Source organism: Physeter macrocephalus, chromosome 20 (genome assembly GCF_002837175.3).
Source record: "Physeter macrocephalus isolate SW-GA chromosome 20, ASM283717v5, whole genome shotgun sequence".
Classification (NCBI taxonomy): domain Eukaryota; kingdom Metazoa; phylum Chordata; class Mammalia; order Artiodactyla; family Physeteridae; genus Physeter; species Physeter macrocephalus.
The window spans coordinates 68,994,067-69,017,109 of record NC_041233.1 but is presented as its reverse complement, the minus strand read 5'-3'; the positions used below and the strand labels follow the sequence as shown (position 1 = coordinate 69,017,109).

Here is a 23,043-nt window from a genome sequence, read left to right as displayed (position 1 = left end):
AATAGAGCAGGTGAAGTTTTTGTTTTTTGTTTAATGTAACCTGCAAAAACTAGTTACAGTGGTTACCTTTCAAATTAAGGACGAGGGACTTCCTCGGTGGTCCAGTGGTTCAGACTCCGCACTTCCACTGCATTGGGCGTGGGGTTTGATCCCTGGTCAGGGAATTAAGATTCCACATGCCGGGCAACCAGGCCAAAAAAAAAAAAAAAAAAAAATTAAGGAGGAAAGAATGAGCATGGAGCGGGGGGGGAGGGTCCAGTGACAGTGAGGGAAAATTTTCCCCTAACCACTTTAAAAAATGGTCTCCAACCAGCACCTATTCAAAAAAAATTTTAATGAATTTAACGCCCGAGTATAGTGAAACAAACAAAAGTAGCTTAGGCCCCACCCCCTAGAAATCCAATTCTGTAGGTCTGGGGTGAAGCAAACACCAGTATTAGAAAGGGAGAAACTGCACAAGTGATTCTGATGCACAGCCAAAGTAAGAAGAGAGAAATGCTGGGCCTTTAACGCTGACGGTTGTGCAGCGCTAGGTAACTGGGCTGTCTGAAGTGGCACGTTTTAACTCTTCCATACGATGGCACACATAGAACATGATATTTTTCACTGTGTCCTGAGGGAGATGAAGGAAGTTGCAGGAGGCTGAATGAGAGGCCCTGGACCCACCCCTAGGGCCCCTGAGGGCTAAGGGGATGGCGTCTCCATGCTGTTGGGACGCATATGAGTCAGTGAGCTGGTGGGGGATGAAGAAGAGGGACCCTGGGACCACAGCTGAAGCCCATCTGGCCTGGTGCTGCAAGAGAGAGAGACTCCAGGTTTTTGCTAGTTAGGTCTGAGGCAGTCCAGGAATCGGCAGCCACAACCATTTGGCTGTAATTTCCACGTGGCTTGGAGAACCTCAGCGTTCTCTCCGGATCATTTGGTTTTGTGGGCTTTGACCCTGTCTGACCAGGTCTCCAGACATGTGAGCGCTGGGTGGGAGAGAAATAGCTTCTGCTACCGTTCTGTGCAGGAGGGCGGGGGTCTGGGTGTCCTTCCTGCCCTCGGCCTTCTCGGGGAGCTGACGCTCTTTGTCCTGCAGGGATGGCACTCCGTATTGCGAAAAGGACTACCAGGGGCTCTTCGGGGTGAAATGTGAAGCCTGCCACCAGTTTATCACCGGCAAGGTCCTGGAGGTAAGTGACAGAGGGGCTTCCCTCAAAGCTACCGTCATCTTCCTCAAGGCCCTGGAAAATACACGGGGGTCTCTTTTTCCATTTTTTTCCATCTTTTTCTCACATGTGGAGGAAAGAGTAGTTATAGGTGACGAATCGCTTAGAGAACTACTGTGTGGTACTGTCTTCTCAGGCAGTGCCTACTGAGTGCTCGTGTGGAAATTGGAAGGATGGGGAATTTGAGGGAAAAAAAGAATGAAAAAGAGCCTGTTAGGAATTATGTAGTAGGAAAGGTTATATTAAACTGTTCTTTTTTTTTTTTTTAGAAGTTAGAAAAGAGGAAATGAAGAGCATGCTAGAGCCATGTGTGTGGGTGGTACACCTGTGCGTATGTGTGCCTGCATGTCCGTGTGTGCGTGTACACATGTGCGCTCTTGTGTGTACACGTGGGAGTGTACAGACTCAGGGAGCAGAGGCTCCAAGTTGAAGCTAAGAGGAGAAAGAGTCATTAGAGGTGAGGGCGTAGACTTCCCCACCCTTAGAAAACCACATCCTGTGTGACCCAGAACGCCCTGTGGTCCAGGCTGAGCCGAAGCCTGTCAAGTGCAGGTGTGACGGCCTCGCACCAGGGAGCTTGGTTCCTGCTTTCTCAGCAGCAGCCCCAGCAGCTTCTGCCTCATGAGCCCAGACGTCAGAGAGTCACTGCCTGGCTTCTCATAGGCCTGTGGGGTGTTAACACACTCCCATGGAAAAAGTAGAGATTGCCTCACACCCGTCCCCCGTCTCAGGGCGGAGAATGTGCACTGAGCAGAGGTGAGTCAGGACGCCCGGTGGAGTCCTTGGAAGGTAGCTGAACAGCTTGTCAACATCGCTTCAGCAGACACCAGGGCACCGAATCCACTTCACCTCATTCAAACTTCCCAGCAGGCTATGTTCCAGGGACCCAGGACTGAATCCGAGAGTCCCCAAGGTGTCATTGGACAGCTCCTGTGGGACTTCACCAAGTTCGGGGTAGCCTTCCTAATCCCACAGCAGGCTCTGCAATGCCTTCCTGTCCGTGAAGTGCAGAGGGGGGCTGACGTCGGCTCTGCGCTGAGACCTAGTCCGGCTGATTGGATTTGGGAGACAAGGAAGCGCGTGTTGTCAGAGCAGTGGCCTCTGACTCAGGGGAAGGGTGTTTCAGGAGGAAGGAACAGCAATGGCAGAGGCTCAGAGGCAAGCACAAGCACAGCATACCCAAGGAACAAAAGTCATTTGGGCAGGAGCACGGCTGAGAGAGATGATGCCGGAGGAATGGGAGGGGCCCGAGAGTAGGACCTCGAAAGTCCCATTCAGGAGTTTGGCTTTACCCTGAGAGTGGTGCGGAGCGTTGAAGTGATTGTGGCTAGAGTGTCATGTGGCTGGATCAGACTGTTGTGTGAAGAATAGGTGGGTGTCCTCAAATGCATGCGTGTGCCCCCATGTTCACGGCAGCTCTGCTCCCACCAGGCAGAAGGGAAAACAGCCCACGAGTCCATGGATGGATGGATAAACACAATGTAGTATATACAGACAATGGAATATCGTTTAGCCTTTGAAAGGAAGGAGTTCTGACACAGGCTACAACATGCATGAACCTTGAGAACATTATGCCAAGTGGTAGAAGCCGGTCATGAAAGACCACACACTGTATGCTTCCATTTAGGTGAAATATCCAGAGGAGATCGATCCATAGAGAGAGAAAGCAGATTGGTGGTTGCCTAGAGTTGGGGGTAGGGATGGGGGATGGGGAGTAGCTGCTTATTGGTACCCCCTTGGGGCGATGAAAATGTTTTGGAACTAGATAGAGATGGTGGTTGCACAACCTTGTGAATGTCCTAAATGTCACGGAATTGTTCCCTTTAAAATGGTTAATTTTATGTTATGTGAATTTCACCTCAATTTTTTTTAAAAAAATGGTGGAGACAGAGAGGCCAGTTAGGAGAGCTTTGGACACCAAACAGTGGTGGCACCAGCTGGAGTGACACCTGAGAAGTAGATGCCCACCACCACACACACACACACACAGCTGGGGGGCGAGGAGGAGTTTTCATGGCCTTTCCAATAAGGCTTTTATTGCCAGCCCAAGGATACTGCGGGGCTGGGCAACACCCCTGGGAAAGCTATTGGAGAAGATGCATGTGACCCATCCAGAGGGTAGCTTAAAGTCCAGCAGTCTCATCCCACGACACAGAGTACCGTAGTCCTTGCCTGTCCTCTGAATGTGCCCCTCGTCCCTCCACAGAGCAAGGAGCCCTGAGTGGGGCCTTACAGCATTTCCTTGGCTTCCCAAGATTGATGGGCTGCACAGGTCTGAAATAAACCTGTAGAGTTGGGAGCAATTAGGAAATTTCATTTTAAAACAAGATGGAATGTAGACTTACTGTGATGAACCATGTGTAAAACTACCGAATCACTATGTTGTACTCCTAAAACTAATAGAATATTGTATGTCGATTCTAATTCAATAATAACCAAATAACTAAAACACCAGAACTATTTCCAAGATGTTTAGCTATAGCAAGAGAGGCAGGAAGACAGTGAACGCAGCCCCCAGCTTGAGCACCACATTTGTAGATAGCGTGGATGGAAGCAGCTGTCTCCTCAGGCCAGATGTGGGCCTATGTCCCCCGAAAAGAGTTGGGGAGGCAAAAGGGCTGGTGAGGGGTGTTGATTATCTTCAGATTTAGTTCAACAGCTGTAGGACGGAATCTCTACAGTAAAGCTAGATGCAAGAACATGCTGTTTTGGAGACACAGAGGCCCGAGTAGTCCAGTGTTTGCAGGGGCTGCGAGGGCCCCTCACCCAATTGGCTTCAGGCCTCTGTGAGGGCCACTGATGAGGACGAAGCCTGGGACGCTTTCCCCACAGACCCGCCGAGGTGGGGCTTCTGGGAGCAGATTGCAGTGGGGTTCCGGGCAGATTCAAGACCCACCCAGTGGGCGTGCCATCCCCCTCAGATGGGTGTGTGATCTAGAAAAATGGCCTGCACAGTGAGCAGCTGACCTGTGACCGCTCGTGAGTCAGCCTGGCTGGGTTCCCGACACAAAGCTCTGCCCTCCTCCCTCTGCTTTTTATTCTCGACCCACTGTAGGTAAAGCACGATGATTCTGGATTTGTTGTAAATGCTGTAATCCTTGCTTTTGGGGGTTTGTTTGTTTGTTCTGTTTTTAAAATTATGGTGAAATCCACATAACATAAAAGGTACCGTCTTAACCATTTTTAAGTGTACAGTTCAGTGTATTACATAGGTTCCTAACGTTGTGCAGCCATCACCACCATCTATCTCCATAACTCTTTAGGACTTTGAAATCTGTACTCACTAAACAGTAACTCTCCATTCTCCTCTCCCCACAGTCCTTGGCAGTGACCACTCTACTTTCTGTCTCTATGAATTTGACTACTCTGAGTGTCTCATATAGGTGGAATCATACAGTATTTGTGTTTTCCATTGATGGGCTTATTTCACTTAGTATAATGTCCTCAAGGTTCATCCATGTTGTAGCATGTGACAGTAGTTCCTTCCTTTTTCAGGCTGAATAATATTCCATTGTATGGATGTACCACAGTTTGCCTATCCATTCTGTGATCTTTGATTGGTTTTTGTTATATTTCTGATTGATTTTATCCATAGAGATTATAAATGTGTTGTTAGTTCCCTGTGTCTCTTGTAACAGTGGTGGCTTAAAACCGCAGAAACTTATTGTCTCACAGTTCTGGAGGCCAGAAGTCCCAAACTGAGGTGCTGGCAGGGGCTGTGCTCCCTCCAAAGGCTAGGGGAGGATCCTTCCTTGCCTCTTCCAGCTCCCAGTGGCTGTGGCTACATAACCCTCATCCTTGTCTCCATCTCCACAGAGCCTTCCCCTCTGTGTCCTCTCCTCTCTGTGTCAAATGCCCCTCTGCCTTTCTTTTAGAAGGTCATTTGTCATTGGATTTGAGATCCACCTGGATCACTCAGGATGATTCCCTCCTCTCAAGATCCTTAGCTTAATTACATCTGTAAAGACCCTTTTTCCAGACATTCACAGGTTCCAGAGATTTGATGTGGATATATCTTTGGGGGGGCCACCAGTCCAGTAAACCTGGGAAATTACACAAGTATCATCCTGGTGAAGGCTGGAGCTCTGGTGTGGTTTTAATTGAACCCTTGCTAAGCATCGGAGGTGTCCTAAGGCCACTTCTCTGGGTGTGGTGTTTTACCTGAGATACGACCAGACACTGGAGGGAGCTTTGAGAAGAAGAAGGGTCCCTGGACAATGATCAAGAAGCTCCAGGCTCAGCTATGTCACTAATTCCTGAGTAATTTTGAGCAGATCATTTAGCCTCTTTGAGACTATCTTCATTTCACAGGTAAAAAGGAGTGGCATGTAACCTCTGAAACTCTACCCTGTTCTAAACTTCTCTCTCCGTTATTCCTTAATATCATAAACCCTACCCATTACATTGGCTTGAGGGAGTGGGGAGGAGAGCCTTCATGTGTTTTAATGAAAAGGGCTCCAGGGGATAGGAAATCAGGAATTTACTCTTGGATCTGGAACTCACAGCTATGTGACCTTGGGCAACTCACTCAATTTCTTTGAGCCTCAGTTTTTCTTTAAATACAAGCATTAAAAATATATATGTAGGGCTTCCCTGGTGGCGGAGTGGTTGAGAGTCCGCCTGCCGATGCAGGGGACAAGGGTTCGTGCCCCGGTCTGGGAAGATCCCACATGCCGCGGAGCGGCTGGGCCCGTGAGCCATGGCCGCTGAGCCTGCGTGTGCAGAGCCTGTGCTCCGCAACGGGAGAGGCCACAACAGTGAGAGGCCCGCGTACAGGAAAAAAAAAAAAATATATATATACATATATATACATATATATGTATATATATGTAAATCCAAGACTTGGACCACGTGACTTCTAAAGTTACTTTGGTTCTAGGGATCTGAGTTCTGTAATTCTCATGTCTTAGATCTAAGGGGTCAGAGTTCTTTTTTTTCTGGAGAGATTTTCTGGAAACTGGCCTATAACACTCAGCATATGGCGTACACTCAGATTGTAGTTTCATTTGTCATTAGCTTGCTTTCAGTTTTGTTTTTGAGAGACATCTTGCTATAAGTGGCACATATTTTAGAGCTTATGCTAATTAACCTAGAAATTCAGGAGCGTTCTGAAGATGTTTACAACCTGCCTCCTAACTAAGAAGTCCAGAAGCAGATTCGTTTGAGACACTGGAGTTTGCCAATAGCCTTCTATCTGCATCTCCACCTCTAAACTCTTCTCTGAAGCAACCTTCCTCCTCCTGGTCCTTACTTCCCTTCCCTCCCCCCAACCCTGCTCCCTTCTGCTTTAGCAGCTTAGTGGTAACAGGACATGACATGAGACTTCAGACTTAGATCACAGATGTCAGTAGACGTTGGGGACATCCCTTTGGTATGAATTTCCTTCCATCTTTGGTGGATGGTCCTAGGAGATCTCTGGCTCCAACAGACTTCCTTTCCTGGGTTCAGGTTGTTACCTGCCAACTTTCCCAAGAAAGAAAGCAGCAACAAAATAGTTGCAAAATGAATGCAGTACAGGAAAAAAAAAAAAAAAGCCAATGTCAAACTAGACACAGAAGTCTGGAGGGTAAAGGAAAAGGGCCCTTCCCATGTCCCCCCCCCCCTTCCCTGTCCTGGGCTGTTCCATCTGCAGACCGAGGCTGGACTTGACTTCTCTTAGTCTGTTCTCTTGCACAACTCCCTTCCCCCAGGGAGCTCAGTGTTCACCGAGCACTCCCGGATTCCTTCAAGACCAGTGCTCTTAGGGTTGGCTGGCTCTGCAGACAGTGCCGCCCTCAGCAGGCACCTGGCTGGCTGTGTGCCCAGCCTCCTGTGTGCTCGGGCCCCAGAGACAAAGGCCCGTGGTGTGTCTGCATTCCTCCCAGCGCAGGGCGGGGCTCCTAGTCTCTCCCTGGCCTTCTTCCTCAGGTCGCCACACCCAGGAAATCAATCCTCCTGTCTTTCCAGAAGGGCTGGTAGCCCCTGTCTTTCTGCGGTGGGGTGTTTACTGTGCCACCTGTGCTCTCCTGGGAAGAATGTATGACGGGGGTCAGTTATAATTTGAATGCCTCGCGATGTAAGAGAGAGACCCTCAAATGTGGCCCGGGGCCAACCCTCCAGCCCCCTTAGCGCCATTCCATTCATACCTATGGCAACACTGTCCTGTCTTTATCTGTTAACTTGGAAGCCTTGGATGAAAAGACAGGACTTAGACTGTGGCTTTAGACCCCCTCCTGCTCTACCCCTGCAGTGTAGGAAATGGAATCACAACATGAGTCGGCAAATCCTTTCCCTTGATTCTCCGAAGGATTAAAACCGATGGCTTTGTTTTGTTTTTACTTTTTCTTTTTTACTTTTTGATTAAAACTCCTTTTTCGTAAAGCCCAAGGACAAATGTTTATGATGTTCCTGCGAAACTAATTCATGTTATAAATTGGAGGCCCTTGTCCCCTTCCTTCCTTTTGCTGTAGGTATTTTAAGCATGTTCTGCTGTAACAGCCACAAGCAATGAGTAGATCTTGTTCTGGGCTAAACTGTTACCTAAGCGAGAGGAAACATAGGGTGTCCCAGGGCACTTGCATGGCAGATAATCTTTTTGTCACCACTGAAGATGTAATTTGCAAAGACAGACTGAATGGGGAAGTCCCCCCTTTCTTGTTCTGTGTATGTCATATAAAATGCAAGCAAGACTAATAAGCTGTGTTCATGCGGAAAACTGATTTCATTCTTCTCATTCTTACTGCACTCCCAGGAATTCATGCCTCCTTCCACTTAATTGTGGACCCAAATATTTTTGAGGATGAGGGAAAGGAAAAGAATCAAGTAATATTTGTAGTCTTGGTTGAGATGGTTTCTGCCCCAGTGGACAGTGAACCACCACAATAGCCTGCTTTTGTATGATATATTTAACATTGACAAATGATCTCATAAATATTTAATCCTCACGACAGGCCTGTAAAGTGATGAAAGCAGTTACTACTGACCTCCATCTACAGATGAAGCTGCTGAGTGCCAGAGACCTGGGGGCTGATTGGTAACAGAACCCAATTAGAAGCCAGGTCTCTCAGGTCTCAGAAGATAGGAACACACACGTACGCACATGCTGCTTCATGATCCATCTGGCAGTAATCACTGCAGAAAACAAGTAATTAATTTGCCTCCCAAAATAACTTACAGAAGGACCAAAATTTACCATTCCTGGTGAAACGGGGAAAGCATCTCATTAGTGGCCCTGTTATATCTATTTCCCGGACAGTAAACGTTTGCTGCCTGTTTGGTTTCCTTTTTACCCATGTAAAATGTCACCGAAGGTCAGGGACCCTGCTCCTAGAGTCTGTTGTATTTCCACACCGTCATGCCTCATCCTCCCTTGTCTCCTTTACTCAGCTGGAGGCTCCACAGGGGCACCTGGCATGGCCCGTGGAGAATACTGTTGATGGATGGTGCTGTCTCAAGTGAGGGAGCATGCTTTCTTCACCGAGCTCTGGTCTAGGACTCCCCAGAGCTCCATGGAGAGTCAAGAAGAGCCTGGGAGGCAGTTCCAATATAGGGACACCGGTCACCTTTCCTCATTTAAAATATAGCTTAACGATAAACCGCAAAAATGGCCTCATCTTAAATATGAGTTCAGCAAGATGTGCACTATCCATACAATGGAATATTATTCAGCAGTAAAAAGGAATAAGTCCCTGATACCTGCTACAGCGTGGATGAACCTTGAATATATTATGCTAAGTGAAAGAAGCGAGTCACAAAAGACCGCCTATTATAGGTTTCCTACAGTAGGCAAATCTGTAGAGACAGAAAGTCTATTAGTGGTTGCCAGTGTCTGGGGGGTGAGGGAAATGACTGTTAATGGGTACGGAGTTTCTTTGGGGGGCGATGAAATGTTCTTGAATTAGATAGTGGTGATGGTTGTGCAAGTCTGTGAATATACTAAAAACTACCGAATGGTACGCTTTTTTTTAGAAGGGTGAATTTTATGGCATGTGGATTTATATCTCAGTGTAGGTAGGTAGATAGGTAGTAGGTAGATGGATACGCATACATCTATCCATCTATGCAGAGAGATAGTCAATACAAGGTGATAGAGAGTTTGGGATCCTGTATTTCTCAGTTGCCTTATCTGTAAAATGAGGATACTGATTGCTACCTCGTAGGGCTGCAGGATTTGAAAAACAAAGGCATAAAAATCTTTGGCCTAATTAGTAGCTAGGTTAGTCCACTCCTGTCTCTCCCTCTCTTCTTCCTTCTTCTGGTCTATGATAGCTTAACTTATTAGGTATAAGAAAGTGGGTAAAGGAAAAGAATGGGATTCAAGTCAATAAATGTCTTAATGCCAGATCATGTACCACCTTCTTTCCTTTGTGGGCATTTAAAGTTTTATTCCCTCACATGGTCACAGGTTGCCATCACACAGAACCATGCCCCTGATCATAGTGTGTGACTTGATTAACATATAATCTCCCCAGTGAGGGAAAGCAAACTGAAGTTTAAATTCAACGTATGGTTTATGACGTGTTGGTTGCAACGTCTTATTTGCAGAGAATAACTTAGTGCTAATATTTGTCCCCTCCATCATTAATAGATCAGGAATTGGCCCAGTAGAGCATAAGAAGCACATTGACATGAGAAATGATCGGAGGAAAATCTATCTGATTCACCCAAAATTATCCACTTTGTCCTACATTAATGATAAGAGGAAATGTGTTGCCAGGGTAGCAGAAGATTGTTCACAGGCAGTAAAGATTCGATATTTATTTTTAAAAAGCACCCATTTCTGCCAGCACAAACGGAAGGGCTTTCTTCTCTGGAAATGACATTTTGAACAGACTTTGTACTTTGAGTTAAAAAAGATGTTTTGTTTTTCAGTGTTATTCTACTTCAGAGAGCTTAGCTTCTTGCTGGTGCAATGTGACAGTGGGGTGACAGCTGAACCAAGTGGGGTAATGTGACTCTTCCGGAGAAATTAGCAGGAAGTACTGAGCATGTGCTTATGGCCCAGCACTGGGGGCCACAGAAGAAGGTGTGAGATTTAGGACTTGTTCTCAGATAGATGAGGCGTGCATTTCCAAAAGTAATAGGGTGTCCGAGTCCAAAATTACACCCCCTGTAGCGTCCCGGGGATGCCCAGAGCTCATGAGGACCCAAAGCTGGTGCAGCATCTTCAGCCTGAGGGTGATTCTCAGTGATGGTATTGAACTTTGGAAATAGCTAGGACCCAACAGCCGAGAGGCAGCCTGCGAAGACACGTGACCAACAAGTACGATGAAGGGATGGGTCTCTGGTCTGGCCACTGTTTTGAGCACAGAAGTGATGACCCCTCAGAGTTGTCCTTTCTCCTCTCCAGGACCCAACACTATGTGAACCTCAGAAGGCTCATGTGTCTGCATTCTCATGGACCCAAAGCAACCATCTTTTCCCTTCCTCCTGTTCCCCACCTGCTCCCATCCCTGGCTCTGTTCATGTCTCCTTCATCACTATAACCCCAAAAGGGATGATTATACCCCTTCTTCTAAGGGATCGATTCCAAGGTGCCTCACCTGCCCTGCAGAGGTGACCTTCAGTGAATTTCAAGGTAATTGTCATGACCATTTCTTGGTGGAGCAGAAAAAGAGTTCAATCTCTGACAGTGTATCTCAGTACACAAAAGGTAACTGGGGCCCCACAGTTGTGTGAGGGCCAAGTAAGAGGCACACACAATAAATGCCCTGGGGTTTAAAAGAGATTCTTGTCAATTCTTAGAAGTCAGCTTTGGATCTTGAGGAATGGGTAGGTACAGGCAGGTGAGAGTGAGAAATTTGTCTCCATTTGCTCTTCTGACTGACGTCTTAGGTCACTTTTTTCCAACTTTTGTCTGTTTCTTTGGTTTTCATTTTACTGTTTGGTTTAATTGCACGCTTATAATGTGCTGTTTTCCACTTCAAATCATTTTTGTAAGTAGGTTGTAAACTTTAAATATTAAGAAAAATATATTTTCCATTGCTGACTAGCATAATTTTAATTTAATTATGAGGCTAATTGGCTTTTGTGGGTTCACCTGGATCCATTGCTCCATCTGAAAGTTCATCCACATTAGAAAACGCCTGCCACCCTCTTGGATCTGTCCATCGGGTGGATGGTGAGAGAGGCAAAGGGCTCTCTACACCCAGATCCAGCCTTTCTCCTTAAATCTGGGTTGTACCTCCAGTGGGCATTAGGGCAACCCTTTGGTCTCAAGAAATCTTCTCTAGCTTCTGGGCTCCTGACAGCTGAGGCAAAAGGTGGTGTCTCGAGCTACATCGGCTGTATTTTGTCCTTATGTTTTTGTCCACTTAGCCCCTTATAGCAAGTGTTCAACTTGGGGGTAGACATTGAAACGTGGCACCATCCGCAGGTCACCAGGACATCTTCTATTCTGGGCACAGCTTTCTCTAGGTGAGGATGTGAAATTTTCCACGAGGCCCAGGGGATGATGACTGCTCCAGGGGAGATGGGTGCATTTGGTCCCCTTGGCCTCAGGCAGCGATGCTGCCCTGCTACCTATCCTACTAGGAACAGGCTTCCTCCTCTTTTGTTTTCCACCTGAACGTGCTCGCTTCCTGCACCTCATGGCTTCCCACCTTGTGAGGCATGTAATGCCAATTCCAGCAGATGGACCTGCCTAGAGTTTGCCAGGAGGAGTGACGGTCAGGGCTGGTACCCGTCCAGCCCAGAGAAAATGAACTGGTTCAGTAATCCCTTTCCCTAAAGGACGCTTTGGAGTGGCCTTGCAAATGAAAACTGTTTATAAACCATCTATTTTCATGGCCCTGCAGGAAAACTCAAAGCTGCAGGCAGGCATCTTGGAAACATAGACAGAATCAGGAATTTTGGAGCTTGAAGTGGCCTTAGGTAAGGTGGGAGAGGGAAGAGTGGTTAGTAGGACGAACTGACACAGCCAGACACACCGGGATTTGATTATAGTACCTACACTTAGAGCTGAGCAATGGGTAGCAAGTTGCTTAAACTCTCTGAGCCTCAGCAGCCTCACTTGTAAAATATGCGTAATCTTTACCTTTTAAAGGCTTAAATCGGATTATAAATGAGTCATCTGGGACAGTGCCCGACATACAATGCTTCAAGAATGTTTTTTCCATTTTCTTCCTTTGTAAATGAAGAAAAAGATTTTGTAAAAGCCCAGTACATTGAATGAGCTCATAACTTCCTATCTGAATGAAGGAGTCAGGCTCACCCCCACCGATTTACTCTCTGATGTAGTTAAATATGTGATTATTTCAGATGTACAAGTTAATAGTCATGTTGGTGCTTTCCTTTGAAATTTTCTTAAATCACTTAACTTTAGACATCCACATGCCCGTAAATTCAATCTCTCATTGTTCCAGCAAGTATTTTCTTTTACAATACTTTTTACAAGGCACCTAGCAGCTGCTAAATAAAGATTTGTTGATGAATGATTGTTTTTCCCATTATGAATTTTTGTCATGGCCTTCACATACTCTTTGGGCATAAATTCCTCACCACCCTACTAATTACTGGTTCCTTTCCCTCACATGGGAAGTAAATGCCCACATGTCTTTTTCCTGCTTGTTAATGTCTGTTATCACATCCACCTGAGTGTGGTCTGTTAAGTGTAAACTCCTGGAGGATTTGTGCTTTCTGTTTAATTGTCCTGTATAATGCCCAGCACGTTTGCCTAGATGCGACGTTTCTCAGTATCTAGGATGTCGATGAAGAGGCCTCTTAGCTTCTACGGACTGTGAAAGCTCCCATATCAGCTCCTTGATATAGACTGAGTCCCTCTGGAACAGATGTTAACCACCTGCCCCTTTGATTAGTAACATCTTTATTTACATACCTTACAATTCACCCTGGTTAACTGTGTGATTTAATAATCCTTAGTAAATTTACAGAGTTGTGCAACCATCACCACAATCCAATTTTAGAACATTTCCATCACCTCAAACAGATCCCTAAGCCCGTCCTTTGATTCTTTATTCTTCACTTTCTTTCCCATAATCACATGCACGTGAATGTAGAGAAGGCAGGTCGACAGGAAAGGCATCTCGTTATTGCTCACTAAGGGCTGCCCAACTAGGCAGGTTTCCTGAAACTCTTGACTCTGTCTGGTGGTGATCTGGGGCTCTTTTCATTTGGAAATTTGCTTGGCAAATTTAAAGATGAACCATCCTCTTTCTCTCCATCCTAGAAGATATAGAGGTGGTTTTAGAAATAAAATCTGAAAGAGGAGCTGACAGCTCCAAATATGGGAGAGTAGAAGAGGATGATGAAGTCTGGGGGGCACTGATCTCAGTTCTCACGCTCCTGTGCCTGGGAGCATGGTTGAATTTCCCTTTTTCCTTTGTAAGGAGGGACACTTTCACTCCTCTGACATTAGTGGACAGCCTACTAATGTCCCAAACAAGAGGCGAAGTTCTAGGATCACCTGGATGTCTCACTTAAAGTATAGATTACCAGACCTCACCCAGAGATTCTAGGGGTCCAGGCTGCGGCCAGGAATCTGCATGTTAACATGCCACCCTGCTCTGGGTGATTCTGGTAGGGCCAGGGGGCTACAGATCACACTTAGAGAAACTGGCCCTAAAAGGGTGTGGTGAAAGCACATTCATGGGGGCTTTTGACTCCTTGGAAGGATAATGCACTAGAAATTTAGCTAACCCCCTGTAATTATTATAATGTGTAATCCAGTGGCTTCCTCTTCATTTTAGAAGCACTGTTTTATTGCTAAAATCCTTACATCTCTTCAGCAATGTTTGGGATTGCTTCCAAATCAACCTAGAGAGATTACACACACACACACACACACACACACACACACACACACACACACACACACAAAGGTCTTTTTATTTATTAGCTGATCTTTACGAGCAAATAATCTCCATGAAAAATTTCCCTAAATCACTTTAGTCTTGTTAAAAATGACAGGAGTTGTAACAGAATCTTGCCCTAGTCCTAAGGGAGGGCTGCATAAAAGGGGCTGTGCTAGCACCATGGTAGAAGGTTTCTGGCTCCGTCTGTTTGTTCATAAATCTGCAGAGTCTGTGGCTTTGCCTTCTGTGGCGGCCTCATCTGGGATTTCTGCAGGACAGTTTAGTGGACAGTGAGGTAAGGTGTGTAAAGTGCCTGGAATGGAGGTAACTAGTAATTTTTTTGCTGCAGTAGAAGGACACAATACAAAATGTACCAACAATATGAAACATGGAAGCTTCATAAGTGAAGTTTCTGGGGGGATCACATTTCTCTCAACACAAACATTCTGAAATATGAAAATTCTGAATAACGAGTGGAAACCAAAATCAAGTTGCACTGTGTTTTATTACACCTACAGAAAGGATGCCATAAAGTGTGCCTCCAGTGCAGTGACTTAGGAGAGGAGCTATTTGATCTCTATGCTCAGTCGTGTACCTTTCCATCATCTCAAATCGAAGAAAGAAATTAAAAAGCATAAGACACTGGTTTCAATGCAAGCCTCTGCCCCCGGGGACAATCACTGTCAGATTAATGGCGCAGACAAGCGTGGGTGAATGTGAAGAAATGGTACTTTCCCCACCTGCAGTTAAAAAAAAAAAAAAAAGAAAACATACCCCCCTCCTTTTTCAGAAACATGGACTGGCCCGTTAGTGGTTGCTGGTGTGTTTAACTAGTAAATGCAGTGGGGAGAGGGAGGGTGGGAACGCCTGCCCCAGTCTGTTCTTTTTTTCCGGTGTGTGTCTCTGGAGAGACGCGCATTTCGTTAGCCTCGCTTCAGAGAGGAGCCCACTTGCGTCCCCCAGGCGGGCAGGGAGCCCCGGTCTGTCGGGCTGAGGTCTGGAGTTTACAAGCCTCTTTGCAGTGTTGTGAGTTTGAAGCCCAGAGTTCCCTGCTCAGCAAAACCGGGAACCGAAGCAGAAGAAAAGGAGCCCTGGATTAAGGTAAAGCGACGTTGCTGGAGGTGTCCTTGGCTTTGCAGAGCAGACGTGAAATTCCCCGCTTCCTTGGCAACACTGGAGAACCCCAGGGTCCTCCAGATGTGGTATGCTGGATCCTGGCGACAGAAGCCACTTGCTTTGGCCTGAAGGGCATTTTACTTAAACTTTTTGCTTTTCTTATGATACAAATGAACTACGGAGGTTTTTCTTCATGCATCTAGTAGTAAAGAGCAGGAAAAGGCAGGTTATTTGACTGAGAGTAATCGTTTATTGACCTTTTAAAGAGTGTGTTTTTTCAGACTGCTACCCCCAAGATTGAAAGGAGAGTGTTGTTTCCAGATTGGTTTGTTTTGTTTTGTCTGTGGTTGTAGAGCTCTGCGGAATTTATGTTTGAGATGAAAGAACTTAATCCTATTTGGGGGGTCTGGTGGTAAAAGGGGGGAGGGGAATTGACTCAATTGATCTGTTACTATAGATGTGAGGATTTTTTTCTTTAAGAAGTTTCCCATGAATGAATATGGGGAAGCAAAACATTTGTGTATTATTCATATTTTCTTAACAGCTACAGGTTGAAAGAGCCTGACTGTGCCCTCTCTTTACCATCTTTGGGCAGGAAATGTAAGAAATCTAGAGATTCTTGCCTTTCTAATGCAAACAGGTTTTCTGAAAACCTAGTTATAATCAAACCATGCTCCAAAGTTTTTTTTTGAGAAAAATTTTTAAAGCATGCTGTGCTAGCACTGAAGAAGGAATGAGACAAGAAAAATCATCTCAACCATGAAAAAAATAGATTTATGATTTGGGAAAGGTTAAAAAAAAAAAAAGTGAGTCTAGCCTAAAAGTCAGCAGGAGTGGGGTTGCCCTAGCAGCCTCATCTATCCCTTAACTGGGACTGGGGATTTAAAAGAAAATGGAGCCTGTTTTCTCTGAGACAGTCTCAGGAGGTATGTTAAGAGGATGTGAAGTTATTTAGATTATCCAAACAGGTTCTGACAAGTAAGTGAAAATAACTAATTAAAATATTGTTGCCATTCTATAATGGATCAAAAGGCTTGTTAAGTCATGATGTACTTACAGAAAAGGTGAATTCGCCACAGCTCCTTGTTATAAATTACTTTTGAGAAGGGTTTTGAAGACTAAATGTGAGGCCTGGCTCAGCCTCTTTGAAATAAGCTTTCAATGCACGTTTCGACCTAGTGTTTTCAAGTGGGTTCCTTCTGCATTTTCATGTGTCAGTGAGTTTAACCCCTGCATCTGTGGCTTATCCAACTGGTTCAGGGGCTATCATACCACGACGACAGAGGTCTGCAGATTTTTCCCTCCAACTAAATAATAGCTAATTTAAAAGGACGGAAAAGTCCAAAATACTCAGGACGTACACCCCAAGTCTGTAGAGGGATGATCATGGCTTTGCCTTCTGTAGACCAGGTTTCTCAGCCTCAGCACGACTGGCATTTTGGATGGGGTGCTTCTTTGCTGTGGGGAACTGTCCTGTGTTCAGCAGTATCCCTGGTACCCACCCACTAGATGACAGTAGCAATTGCCTCCCCAACTCAACAACTAAAAACGTCTCCAGCCATTGCCAAATGTTCCCTGCCGGGCAAAATCAGCCCCCAGTTGAGAACCACTCCTATTAAGTAAGCACTTTTGAGACCTACTGGGAGGGCTGTGGCGGGGAGGCAAGCCCCCAAGGGAGGGTGTTTATCAAAAGAACAGGAACAGGACAGATATTTTGCCCTGAGCATTTTGGTCTTTGCTTTGTTTTCTTTTTGTTTGAAATCACATCCTGGGCTGGGTGGTGGAGCAGGGGTTAAGCACTCTTCTGGGTATACATTCTTCTGCCCTTGGCCTCTCCCCTCCTGGTCCTTTGTGGGCCTTATTTGATGCAGTGCCTAATCAAACTTCTCTGAAAGGAATCCTATCTTAAGTGCATCCCAGAAATGCACTATTTAAAAAAAAAAAAAAAAAAAGAATCTCGTATTATAGCATGTTTTATAAGGTGTAAAAAATAGGTGTGCCTTTGTGTAAATCTGGGCACACCTATTTGGTTTTTCTTCTGGAACCTGTAGCTAAGTGCTTTCATTTCTTTTTTCCTTTCCCCCTCTGCACCAGTAAGTCTCAAACTTTCTGATTGAGAGTTGGGTCTCATTTTATCAATGAAATAAAATAGTCACAGCCTTTTTCCAATTCACAGATAACAAAAAAGTCAATGGCTGGAACTTCTTCCGTTTGAAAGTTTCCTCACACCTTTAGCATATGCTGTTGTGTGTTTGCTCTCAGAGGTTAACAGATTACAAAATGAAATCGTTAACAAATTCTGGAACAAAACATCGGAAATAGCCAATTTTGCTTAGTTCTACTTAACTTTTTTTTGGTGGACCTGTGTTCTAATTATAGCTTTGAATTTTATAAGTATACATTCACAATCTTATTAAACAATGACCTGATATACAAACTATATGTATTACATTTTCTTGGCATTTCTCCAAGAACATGATATGATGTGCTGAGCACCATGGTATGTTGCAAGGAGCTGCCACAGGCTGCTCTGGGGAGGGAACCCTCCTCAGGCCCAGCTCGGGTAGGGGTGGTGCCTGACATTGGCTGAGCATATCAGGAAACACCTCTACTTGTTGGAGTCATTCTTGGTGATGGGTTGGAATGGCCCATGGTGTTTTCTGTGGTTCATTACAAAGCACATCTTCCGTTTACCTCTACCTGGAGGTACCTATGTATCCGACACCTTGTGCTCTCTTAGAAGCATTTCCTCATTTGAAAATCCACTCCCTCATTTACTAGATCTAAGATCTATGAATGCAGAGAACATAAGTATTTTAGGTCCATTTTATCACCAGGATGTAGCACAGTGCCTACAGATGCTGGCTGCTCAGTAGTTGATGAATAAACAAGTGAATGTCAGTGATTCCCTTACAAAGACCACCCGGGAGCTTGGTCTGCAAGAAGTTCGCCTGTCTGCAACCTGTGTCCTGTCCACGTAGTCTATTCTGTGTATTTTTTTTTCAAAAGGACAAATCCATTCCCCATCCAAGCAGCCTTTAATGTTTGAAAGACTACCAGGGAAATCTTTTAAGGATATAGGAAAAGTGGTTCTGTGGGTTGTAAAATTTGGAGGGGAGAGCTTTATAAATTTTTCTTCCTGAGGTCCAGATATTAAACTTATGCTCTTATATTTAAAGCCCCACATGCTAAAGCTGCCTCGTGGCTTCAGTAAGAAGAAGAGCATACCAAGCCTAGGACTTGACCTAAAGGCAATGCATTCCCATCCTCTTTGTTTTTAAGAAAATTATCCAGTCCAATGGACTTGTAGATCACAAATGAAAAAATATGCCTTATATACTCTTATGTGTTGGAGTATGAAGTCTTCGAGAATTGGGGGTGTCCACTGGGAAGTCAGAACAGTGCTGCTCAAAAGAGCCCACATTTCTTGAATCAGATATCAGGACGTGGGGTGTCCACATGAGGCAGATGACTTGAAATGGGGACTTCCCTGGAATATGCAGGATGTAAAGGTGCAGTAGTGGTATGTATGTAAAGAAGCCCAAGACGGTCTTAATGCTGTGATTCAAAGACTATCCCCAGCTCCGTTTTCTAAAGCAGAGCCCCTGGTATGAGTCTATATGGGCAAGAATGAGTCTAACCGGTGCCTTAAGCTGCCCAGGCTTAAACTGTGACCTTGCAGGGAGGGGGCCCTAATAAAAGAGGAAACAAACCCCACTGCTTTTCCTGTCCACCAAGCCTGGAATGTCTTTGGCAAATACGTGTCTGTGTCCTCCTTAGCATTGCTGGTTCACATTGAGGTCGTTTTTTTGCTCATAAACATTAGATGAAGCAGGAATGCTTGCTACACTTAAGACGGCTTTTATCTTACCCTCCTGCTAAATGATAATAGTGTTAGTTTGTCTTGGGGCTCTGCAGCTGGCTCCTTGCATCCGCGCTTATATCCGTATACCTTGTCCAAATAAACAGACTTGAAAAGATAGAGAAATGTGTTTTGAACAGTTTAAAACCTCCTCTAACAGAGAGTTTTAGCCCAGCTTTCTGCTTTGTTTTGGCAGCTTGTTTAGGATGCAAAGTGTGTCTTGTTCTGGCAACAGATTAAAGAAGGTGTTGGTTCTGACATAACAAAGTTTAGGGCCTAAGGACTGGGATGGGGGGTGCTGGTGAGTGCAGATTTCCAGTCTTCCTTTGTGGTTTTTAAAGAGTTTTAAAGCATAAGGAAAAAGTGTGCCTGTTTTTTTTTTTTTTAATATATAAATTTATTTATTTTATTTTTGGCTGCTTTGGGTCTTCATTGCTGCGCGCGGGCTTTCTCTAGTTGCAGTGAACGGGGGCTACTCTTTGTTACGGTGCGTGGGCTTCTCATTGCGGTGGCTTCTCTTGTTGCAAAGCACGGGCTCTAGGCACGGAGGCTCCAGTAGTTGTGGCACATGGGCTCAGCAGTTGTGCTGCACGGGCTTAGTTGCTCCGCGGCATGTGGGATCTTCCCAGACCCGTACCAGGGCTCGAACCCATGTCCCCTGCATTGGCAGGTGGATTCTTAACCACTGTGCCACCAGGGAAACCCCTGTTTGTTTGTTTTTTTGTTTTGACTTTTAACCTCAGAACTGTAGAAACCTATTAGAAAAACCTTACCTTGGCTTAGCCAGCCCTCTGCGATTAAGCTCCTGCCCTGCCCCCACCAGGTCACCTACATCTCTCCCCTCGATTCACTCCAGCCCACCGGCCTTCTTTCTGTCTGTTTCGCCACCTCGGGGTCTTTGTACTCGCTGTTCCCTATGCCTGGAACATTCTTCCCCCAGGTCATCTTCTGTCCCCTGGCCCTGTTTTATTCTCTTCATGGCACTTTTTTCCCACGATCTGAAATTCTTCTTTGTTTGTATACACGTCATTGGCTGTCACCTGTTGCTAGAATGTAAACTTCATGACAGGTGCTGCCATGTTCCCAGCACCTAAAACAGGATCTGCAAATGAATGTATTTACAAAACAGAAACAGACTCACAGACATAGAAAACAAACTTATAGTTACCAAAAGGGAAAGGGTGGGGGAGGGATACATTAGGAGCTTGGAATTAACAGACACACTACTTTATGTAAAACCGATAAACAACAAGGTCCTACTATATAGTACAGGGAACTACATTCAATATCCTGTAGTAACCTATAATCCTATAATGGAAAAGAATCTGAAAAAGAATAGATATATGTAACTGAATTACTTTGCTGTACACCAGAAACTAACACAACATTGTAAATCCACTGTACTTCAATAAAATAAAATAAAATAGTATCTGACCGAAGGTAGGTAGGTGTTCAATAAATGGATGGTGGATGGATGGATGGAGGAATGAATGGGGAGGGAGGGAAGGAGGCGGGGGGTGCTATCTGCCTAGTAACCTCCTGCTCCCCTTTACATCTAACCAAGTGCTCCCCTTCTGTGGTGCCCCACTCCACAGTAGTCTTGGGTGGTTTTCTCCCCCATGCCCGCCTCACTGGGCACATCACACCACCAGTGTCACCTGTTGTAGTCCCTTGTTTTGGAGTCAGCCATACCTCTGCAGGGTAAGCATCGGGACAGGAATATCTAATAAAGGGTGATTATGGCTGTAGCTATTATTAGTTCTTACCGCACTTTATAACCCTATCTCCTTAATGTCCTTTCACCCATGTGCGTTACTCTGTATTACTTTCACCTTTGTTTTGCAAATAAGGAAACTGAGGCTCAGAGCAGCTGCCCAGTGGCCTACGGATGATTACGGGCAGGGCCTGGATTTGAATCCATAATGTCTGTCTCCAAAGCCCATATTCCACGGCATTTGTCTCCTCTTCATCAGGTTCACTCACAGGCCCGCCATCAGTTTTGCCAAATGAATGAAACCTAAGACCTCACCTCACCTCCTCCCTCTCTTCCTTATTATTTGAGCTTATAAGCATTATTTATAATATAAACATTATTTATAATATTATTTGCAATATTATATAAATAGTGTAAAGATGAGCTTATTAGCTCATCTCTAAGGACAACTAGCTGGTGTATCTTAAGTCACTTTTTTTAAACTGACAGGGCTTAATTGATTATTTAAACTCTCATTTTTCTCATGTAAGCAAATCCATTAGTAAAAAGTTCAGCTATTGTTGAGTCATGCATATGAACTTTAACCGAGCTGGTTCCCTGTCTTCAGCTCCCAACGTTACATTGATTTCCCTTAGAACATAAAGCTTCTCACTAAGAAAAGAACGTAGCAGCCATAGATGGACATTTCAAGTGAAAAAAAAAAAAAAAAAAAAAACTAGGAAAAAGCCTAAAAATGTAAAATGTGTCAGTGTTTCTTCCCATATTTTTAACACAACCAAGTGCTTCCAATTGCCTGCCCCTCCACTTGGTTGTGTTAAAAATATGGAAGAAAGGCTGACACCAGTCTTTGTGAGTTTGGTTGGCCCCAGGATGTTCCATTGCTGAGGTAGAAAGCCAAGATCAGAAGCCTCTGCCGACACACGCATGTAATTCTTTAAGCCCGTTCTAAGATGATAAAAGCTGCTGAATTTTCATAGCGTTGAGGTGGAAACAGTTAACTGCGCTCTTGCCCGGGGTGTCCTCATCTGTGGTGTGCCCGGTAATGTGAGTCTTTGGGTAGGAGCTAGGCAGACTGTGCTGGTGTGTTGCGAGCAGGTCCCTCATCGTCTGGCAGCTTGAATTTTCCAGCACACGACAAGTCCTGATGACGACTCTAACAGGGCAGAGTCCTGACAAGGCTGGTCCGTCAAAGCTTTCCTTGGCGCATCACCAAGTTTCACCCAGGTTTGGGGCCAACCCAGCTGGTTCCCGATATCCTTGGTGGGAGGATAAGCAGGAAGATGGAGTTCATGTGCTATTTGTTGATGTGATAGAATCAAAAGGCCCTCCAGCGCTGGAGGTGGGACCACCAAGAGGTGCTCTGTCGTGGGTAGCATGTGCGTGGAATTTGTCACGAACCCCAGTGTGTGACCCAGCTTCTCTGTCCACCACAGCCACTACCGGCCCTTTAACCATCCCTGAGCAAAATTGGAGGGACTGTGTCTTTTTAACACAACTCTCAAGCTCCATAATGGTCTTGGGTGTGCTCATTAATAACTGTGTCTTGTGGTTTGAATTTAACTGACTTTGCAGTGAGAGTATTGGAAAGGAATTTCTGACTGAGTTCATGCATTACTTCCAGCCCAGAGCCATTTGGTAATTGGGGCCTCGCCTAATCTGAGCTCACACCGACACGGGCTGCAACTCAGTTGGCTGGTTCCCAGACCTGGCCTGGCACCAACCTGAAAGATCTCTTCTCTACCTGCTTTTCTGTGTTAAAGGTAATTCCGGCTCAAGACCCCTAGAAGTATCACGGCAGGAACGTTACATAGATTTAATCTGGTCTGACCTTCTTAAAGTTAAGGATATTGAGACCCAGAAAACACAAGAAGGCACAACCTATTGGTGAGAGCCAAAAGCGAGCCTCAGAGCAGTTCTGTGTTTCACCACCCCCAGCACTCCCCAGGCCACCCCATTCAACTACTTCTGTGCTTATTGTACCAAAAACAAAAAAAACAAAAAAAAGAACAGGTATTCCAAAAGGCCTTTGGAATATTAAAGCTATTGCGTGAAAGCAGGGTGCTAGGGAGTTGAGTGAATTTCTCTGCTGGTCGTTCCGTGGATATTTGAGAAGTTTTTGCTCAAAGCTTTATTTTATATTCTCTTTGTTTTGAGGCACCTTCCCTTTCCAGGCCACTAGATACTTTCCTTCTTATTCTGAAAACGTCTGAGTTCCCACCTGCTTCCAGGAAGTTTGATGACTGCCCGGGATGCCCTGCCCTGTGCAACTAGAGAACTTCTAAAAGTTTTCTTTACAAAGTAATGTGTGCTCATTTTAAATAAATATGAATAAACAAATAAGCACATGGT

At 45.2% G+C, this 23,043-nt stretch overlaps 1 protein-coding gene across 7 annotated transcripts in view; it reads left to right on the top strand.

Moving 5' to 3' along the window:
• ABLIM1 (actin binding LIM protein 1) overlaps positions 1–23,043 on the top strand; it is a 331,920-nt gene that overhangs the window by 227,403 nt on the left and 81,474 nt on the right. For all 7 annotated transcript variants that reach the window (XM_055080928.1, XM_055080927.1, XM_055080925.1 and 4 more), the window contains exon 6: positions 1,082–1,175. In XM_055080928.1, coding sequence (XP_054936903.1) covers positions 1,082–1,175 — 94 coding nt within the window. The remainder of the gene's footprint in view (positions 1–1,081; positions 1,176–23,043) is intronic.